We start from the raw sequence: 7,556 nt of genomic DNA, 5'->3' as shown, positions 1-7,556 counted from the left end.
TTCTGACATGAGACATGCACATGTCCTGGTGCCAAGGTAGAGCTGGTTCTAACAAGAAATATTTGAATTAACTCTGGGACTTCTGTCTGGAATTGAGAAATACAGACATTAGCTAGAGACTCGCAACGTCTCTCAAGATGAAGCTACTAAAATCTTCCTAAACACAGGCAGAGCAAAACTTCCTGAGGGGAAGGGACTGGAGCAAGCCCATAGAGCAGACCAACCTGCAGGCCATAGCTGAATTCTGTGGCTCACTCACTTACCTTTTGTTACTTAATGAACAGATCTGCAGGTGCCTGTCCCTGTTGGGTGGGCCATATGTCAGCACATATTAGCTAACCCTGCCTTAAAGGAAACTCTTTATCTTCCTTATTCCAGCCAGCCTGGGACAGCCTGGCAAAGGCCACAGCCAAGACTATGCAAATGAAATGTGCCTTTGAAAGGTCAAGGGGGAGCAAATCTTTTAGCTATGGACCTCACCTCCACTAAATCTTTTCTGACCTCCATAGTGAATATGTCTCTGCTGATCATCCCTCTGTAGACCAGCCAGCTGAGATTTCTGAGTCTGCTCTGCAAAAGTGAGATCTGATGTTGGATGTGACTTGATTCTATGATTTTCCAGTGTTTCTGAGTTTGCTCTGGCAAAGACATATAGAAGATGAGCCAGACATATTTTCAGCTGGCTCCCACAAATGCCTGTGTGAAGGAAATTCCTTCTCAATTAAAAAAAAAAAGTAGGTTCTAGCCCTCAGGTCTGATTCTTACTTGTTTTTCTCCCTTGCTCCATCTCTGACATCTGCACCAAGAGTGTAGGAAATGCTGCCTGATCGGCAGGATGTGTGTACCTGTGTGTGTGTGTGTGTCTTGTGGAGGTGTCAATGTGACACAAACCACAAAGCAAAGGTCTCAGAACCCTGCCTATAACCTGGAGCCAGGGCTTGGGTTTGCCCAGCATGGTACTGAGCAGCCCAGCACCAGATCTACCTCCTGTCCACTCCCATGGAGTGGGGATTGATTGAGATTTGCTCTCCCAATGCAGTGAACAGCTGTCTTCTACAAGACATCTGCATTCACAGGATTATTTTGTGACAGGACAATTTGAGCTGAGCCCGAAGAAGCAAGCAGGAGGAGGTTTCCTGGGGCTCTGGATCGGACCCCTGCTCAGGTGTGACTGAGGAAGCTGCAGAATGGGAAGAATTCAGAGGGGGCATATTTTAGCTCTGATGCCATGTGTGGCTTTCTCTCCCTCCTCCACCCCGCTCTGTCCCCACCCCACCAATCAGCCTCTTTAACATGACAAAGAGCCTCAAGGAGCGGACGATGGTGGATATTGCAGTCCCAGGCAGGGTATAGCCAGCTATAAAGGTAACTGCCTGCCTACACTTCGTGGCTACCTCAGCTTGCTGGTGAGACCTGCCCCCCAGGTGAAGGTGGCATCTCTTAGAAGGTGGGGGAACCACACCTTCTTCTGCCCCCCATGTGTGCACACCTGGGTCTGCCCCCCTACCAGGCTTACCCCAGCGGGACTGGCATGGGGTACCTGGAGTTTTACTGGAACTCGACGGGGGAGGCAGGACATGCCCCCGCTTCGGCTGGGCCACCAGGAGCCACCAGTGCCAGTCAGTCTCCGGAGGCCGGAGGGAAGAGGCAGACGGCAGGTAAGGCATTTCAGCTAAGTCCTAGAGCTGATCCCCAGAATACCTGTGGTCCCAGGTCAGCCACTCAACGACCTAGAGGAAATTTTTCTCTCTCTCTGCCTTGGTCTCCTCATGTGTGAGCTGGGCAAAGTGTGATGTGGGAGGCAAGGAGGATGGGTGACTTTGGGTAGTCACATCACCTTTCAATGCTGCTTCTCTTTGGTGACTGGGAACCGGTTTCCTCAACCTCAACAGAGCCTGCGGGAGTGCAGGCACTGTCTGGTCTATGCTGCAGGCTGAAGGGCAGTGTGACAACATGGTCTCATGGAAATTCATGGTTCTTGGGGCAGGAATGTCTGGACCTCCTTTTAGCCAAATGCTGGTCATTTGTGCTATGGGGAGAAACGAATCCTGAAGGTAATTATGCTTGTGGCACCCCTTATACCCTTACAAACTCCTCGTGCCCTTCATATGCTCACTAAACTTGAGCATACTCTGAATCACCGTGCCGGGAAATCTGCTTCCTTTAAATCCAGTGTTATTACTCTCTGCTTCTTTTAGTTTGCCATTTTCCTCTCTCTGTTTCTCTCTCCTTTCCATGCTATTGTTGCCTTACCTTTCCTTCTTTGCAAAAAAGCCCCAGGCCCCACCACAGTGACATTTTCTGTTCTTGCCATTCCTCTTCCACTCCAGTGAGTGGCAATAGAATAGCTGATGAAAGCAGGTCTTCGCCTAGCCCCATTGTATGGTGTCAGCAGCGTAAGACTCTTGTAAGGTTAATGGGTGGGAGGGAAGGGAGGAAGGTGAGCTTTTGAAGTGCCCATTCCAAGCTGTCAGATGCTACGGAGAGCTACAGGCTCTGGCAGAGTGACTAGTGGCTACCTGGCATGTGGCTGCTTGCCATGTAGTTTGGAGAAAGGCTTAGGGTCTCTGCATGCTGCCTGCTCCACAAGGGCAGCAGGCAGATTGTCTCATTCATGCCTCCAGTGAGCCTGGTATATAGACATAAAACCCTTCTTCAAACACTCTCCTCTGGTGCTTCTTTCTACCGAGAGAGCCCAGTGGTGGAAGCAAAGGCCTACAGAAGTCAAGAGCTTGTAGGAGTGGGTCTCTCTTAGGTTTTCATGCTTATGTCTGTTGCCCTGCAGTTTGTGTTTCTTGCTTCTTCTTTCCTTCACCCTCTTCTCATGAGAGAGGCCTTTGTCTTGAGCTCAAGCTGCAGGTGATAAATTACATGGGGGTTTGGGACGACAAACCAAGCAGGAACATGTGGGAGCTTTGTAAGCTGGTTTTGCTCTGGTTCCTGTCTAACAGAAGACTTTCCTGTTTTCCAAGCCCACACTCTCAGCGTGCTCACTTCCGACCTATAAGGTTTTTACTGCACAGACTGCAGGAGCCAAGCACCCTGTGGTCCCAGATGAAATGTTAGCCTCCTGTGCATCCAGGACACGGATGTTCAGCTTCCTCACAGGCTCTGCAGTCTAAACCCATGCACATAGCACCTTCAGGCCCTTGCACCTCTTCTGTTGACAGACCCTTTCTCCATGTAGGCAGCATCCCCTTTGTAATCCTCATGGCCCTGCTCCCCAGCACCAGAGACGTACCCCACTACACACCTACCTCTTCACACAGCCTGTGCTCCTGGTTTATCATCTCCTAGGGATAGGAACTAGCCAAGAGCAGGTCCATAAGAGCAGGTAACCCTAGAGGAGAGTGACAGGCACCACAAAGACAATTTGTGCCTCTGTCAGGAGGGTAATAAGGGAAAAGATACCGCAGACACGGCCACCTTTCTGGGGCCCAGCAACACTTAAAGGCTCTTGAGTGATTGCTAAGTAACCTCTCAGTTTAGGACAGAAGAAGGAAGCATTTGGTAGGGTGGACAAGGAGCCCATTTCTTTGGAGGGGGTACTGACGTACTTTGTGTTGGACATAGTTTGGGAGATTGAGGAGGGTGTCTCAGTGGGCTTCAGAGTCACAGCTCTCAAGGTGACTAAGAAAGAGATTGGGAGCTATTGGTTGGGCTCAGTAGTCAGAAGGTGTGTACTGAAAATGGCAGTGCCCCATTCACTGCACACTCCCTCTCCTGAAGTGTCAGTAGGAGGAGAGGGGATGGACCATGCAGAAGGGTTTGCAGAGGAGTAGCTGGAGGAAGGAGGGATAGACAGATTTATCATTGCAGTTATGGGGAAGGGGGGAGACTGGCATCACAGCCCTTCAGTCAAGGGCTGGCCTGAGAAGGTCTCAGCTTCTCACAGACCCCAGCAACGCAGGCACCCAACAGAAAGGTGCTGGCATAATCTGCCTTGCTAACGTTTTCCTAGGTAGGCAGCCTGGATAACTTTGCCTCTTGGCAGCTTTTGTCTGGACTAGTAGCCCAGATTGTTTAGGAAGTTTTTTCTTTAGATCTTTATCTCAATTTTGTCCTCAACCTCTATTGAGAAACCCCTTAAGACATGTACCAGGACACCTTTCTCTGCACTTTTGAATTTTGTCCCCCATGTCCCTGGTACAGGATTACTGGCTCTTCTCACCTGTCCCAAACATCCACCTTTCCTCTCCCTTCCCTCCCACTTCAATGCCAAATTTCTCTCCTTCATTCTACTCCCACCAGAAGCCCCCCTCAGCCAAATAGGGCCCTCCATCTATACGTGTGTTTCCAGCAGTGGGATGGTCTGTGGTGGGAGCCAGAGGCCAACAGGAGTGAGCCAATAACCAGGGCCTGACTGATGCTCTGCACCTGCCACCCCATCATTGTAAGCACCTACGGCTGTGCCCCAGCATACACCCTGGTCAGAGGTTGCTTTGCCACTGTCAAGTTCCTTGAGACTGGGCAGGCAGTTTTGAGCAGCCCAGCCACCAACCCAAAGCTATGTTTGCAGTCATGACAAGGCCTCTTTACACCACACTGAGACTGAAATATTACCGGGGTCTTTTGGAGGAGGACAGTAACACCATGAGCCAATGTGCACCATTCTCCCCTCCCTGTCCTGACTCTTCCATCTAGCGAAGGGAGCCATGGGCATCCCAGAGGGCTGAGCTGGGGCTGCTCCCTGTCAGTGGGCTTGTCTGTGGTCACAGATTCATGAAGGAAGGAGGGTAACATAGGCCTTTGCTTCGAGAAAGCCCCTGTCTGGTAGGCAAGGAGCTCTACAGCAGGCAAGGAGCATGCTCATACCTATACAGCTGTGCATTATTTCTTGTATACCCTTTTTCCATTGTCTTTTTATTTCTAGAAGTATCCCCAGCTTCATCCAGTTCTGGGAATCTCAGCCAATTCACACCAGATTCAGCCACCAGTCCACATTCGGCATCCTCATCCCCGCAGCCTACAGCTAAGTCTCAGAAAGGCAGAGAAGATGGCACGGAGGGAGTGAGGAAGGCCAAGAGCCGCACTGCTTTCTCCAAGGAGCAGCTGCAAACCCTGCACCAGCGGTTCCAGAGCCAGAAGTACCTCAGCCCCCAGCAGATCCGGGAGCTGGCTGCTGCCCTGGGGCTCACCTACAAGCAGGTGAACACGGGCACTTTGGCCCATGGTATATCTGTCACACAGCGGCTGAATGGTGACAGAAGGCAGTGACAGGATGGAGAGATGAGTCCCCAGCAGGGCGTAGAAGCAAAGGTGCCAGCTAACAGTTGCTGCCCCGCATATCCATGCCCAGAGATCAGAAGCACTTCTGGGGGACAGGAGAGTCAATGGCACCTATTGGGGTCTCTCCAGTGAGGGGTCAGGTAAGGGTACTGTTGCCAGCACTTGTAGAATTGCAAACACCGTGATGAATATGTTGTTTGCCACAAACAGCCTCTGCTCTGGGCTTGACAGCTCTTTGCAGACTTTTTCCAGGCAACGGTGAATTTCACAGAAACCCTGGCATGCGTCAGTTCTCTGAATCCCAAGGCTGCAACATGCTGAAAGCTGTTGCTAACGTTTGCCAGGGCTGATCTTGTCCAGTGTCTAATAACATCCCACACTCAGCACTGCCTGGCTGCTTGACACCCGCTCCCGCCTCCACGTGGCTACGGCGGTTCGTACATCGCAGCCCTTCAGCGTCTCTGCTGGTCTCCAAGGAGGTCGTGTGTAGTGAGCTGGTGCTGGCTCAAAGGACGCCCTCCTAACGCAGGGGGGGATGGGCAATGGGGCACAAGTGCTTGCAGTTACAAGTCCAAAATCTGCCTGGAATTTGGATCTCCGAGCTGGGCATGACAGCCTGGGTGCTCCAGGATGCCCTGGGACTAAAAGGGTTATATATGTGTTGTAGGTGCACATGTGGGCACACACTGCACTGGTCCTGTCAGGAGCAAGACAATCTGCTCTTTCCTTCAATCCACATCCCTGCAAAGGCAGCACAGACACAGCCCCGGGGGGAAATGGCTCTGGAATTCACCCCAGCAAGGAGCTTTGAATTTGGGAACTGCTGGGTACAAGGAGCAAGTCTCTCCCTTCTCTGCTCATAGTGTCTCAGAAGTTTGCCTGTAGCTCAGAGGGGTTGTAGAGACCTGAGTGGGTCTAAATTTGTACCGGTTGTTCATCTCCATGACTGAAATGAGTCAATTTGTCACAGCTGTAACTGTCCTGCGGACATAATGCCCTTCCCTCCCCCCACCATGCAGATGCACTCGCCACCTGCTGAGGCTGCTAGACAGACATCTCCCCTTGGCAACCACCTCGGGGAGCTCTTAAAGGCCTTTATCTGCTGCTGCCCATATATCTATGCCATCTGGTCACCCTTCCGCTGCTTGGGAATCTGATAAGATTTGCTCTTCCCTCTCCTTTGCTGAGGATTTCTCTGCTCTCCCTTCCCCACTCAGGTGAAGACTTGGTTCCAGAACCGGAGGATGAAGCTGAAAAGGTGCCAGAAGCATGGCCTGTGGACTGAGCGGGCTCAGTGCCTCACACAAGTAAGAACACAGCACAAGGCTCAGCACCGCCCTTCTATCTGGGCAGATCAGTCCTGCGATATATTTCCTCCAACTTAAGCGTACAACTTAGACGTACCAGCGTACCCTGCCTTCTGGTTCGTTCAGCGCGGAGGCACAGACCTGGCACGACTCCCCGTGTTCTGTAGGTAGCCTCGCAATGGGCTGACTATACCACTAAAAAGCTTCCATAAAAAAGCTGTTTTCCTCATATATATGGCTGTGTATCCATCCCTGAGCTATAGGGATGGATATAGTTCTCCATGTCCTCCCACGCCACTGCTGTTGATCAAGAGGCAGCATGAAACGCGAAGGGACAGACCCCCAGTATGTGTCAGGCCTGTGGACACCAGCGGACGAGCTATGTGTTCTGACTCGCTGTCTTTCCCTTTCAGAGTGGCTTCCAGCCAAGTACTTACCTGGATGTGCACCCCAAATTCCACCAGGGCTACCCGATCACCGCAGCCAGCAGCATCCAAACCGTGCCTCCCCCCCGGCAGTACTGCGGAGCAGGGCAGAACGCTTACACAGTCGTGACCAGTGAGGATGGAGCAGCCTTTGGCAAAGGCGGGGGCACCTGCAGTGTCCAGCAGACAGTGGGCTTCATTGCCCAGCACAAAGTAGACTTTTACCACAGCTGTCCCGGCAGCGTGGAATATCCGGGCTCAAAGACAGGTGACGGCTGCAGCTTTCACCACTCGGCCACCGTGGGGGCTCCTTTCCCAACCGCTGCTGGCCACCATCTCTATCATTCCTAAGCACTGTGGGTGTCGGGTACTTGGGCACCCAGGATTCAAATCATATCTTCCCTTTGTTATTCATGTGCTCTGCAACTCAGGGGCACCGTGTGTTTGGAACCTGTTTTGGCATCCAAATATGTGCCTGCAAGCATGCATAGACACACAGACGTGCAGATACCTGTTTGCCCATATAGGTACATACAGCCCTTCTTTCGCATGCCCTTACACATGCACACACACACCCTTCTTTATTGGCACAGAC

General features: G+C 51.8%; 1 protein-coding gene across 1 annotated transcript; it reads left to right on the top strand.

Moving 5' to 3' along the window:
• The first annotated feature begins 1,389 nt into the window (after positions 1-1,389).
• Positions 1,390-7,337, top strand: LOC104623441 (homeobox protein NANOG-like). The gene is made up of 4 exons (XM_010290526.1): positions 1,390-1,658; positions 4,874-5,148; positions 6,447-6,536; positions 6,950-7,337. The coding sequence occupies exons 1-4, from the start codon at positions 1,478-1,480 to the stop codon at positions 7,310-7,312; spliced, it is 909 nt and encodes a 302-aa protein (XP_010288828.1). The 5' UTR covers positions 1,390-1,477; the 3' UTR covers positions 7,313-7,337.
• The last annotated feature ends 219 nt before the right edge of the window (positions 7,338-7,556 follow it).

This window comes from Phaethon lepturus, unplaced genomic scaffold, assembly GCF_000687285.1.
Source record: "Phaethon lepturus isolate BGI_N335 unplaced genomic scaffold, ASM68728v1 scaffold31657, whole genome shotgun sequence".
NCBI classification, from domain to species: Eukaryota; Metazoa; Chordata; class Aves; order Phaethontiformes; family Phaethontidae; genus Phaethon; species Phaethon lepturus.
Note: the sequence above shows the minus strand (reverse complement) of the source record. Positions and strands in the feature narration are given on the sequence as shown.

What these genes read in the sequence shown, in the direction of transcription:
- LOC104623441 (XM_010290526.1), top strand. Translation starts at nt 1,478, where the DNA reads ATGTGTGCACACCTGGGTCTGCCCCCCTACCAGGCTTACCCCAGCGGG. An exon ending in AGGGAAGAGGCAGACGGCAG is followed by an intron (nt 1,659 to 4,873) that starts GTAAGGCATTTC and finishes TTTTATTTCTAG; the next exon opens with AAGTATCCCCAGCTTCATCC. An exon ending in TGGGGCTCACCTACAAGCAG is followed by an intron (nt 5,149 to 6,446) that starts GTGAACACGGGC and finishes TTCCCCACTCAG; the next exon opens with GTGAAGACTTGGTTCCAGAA.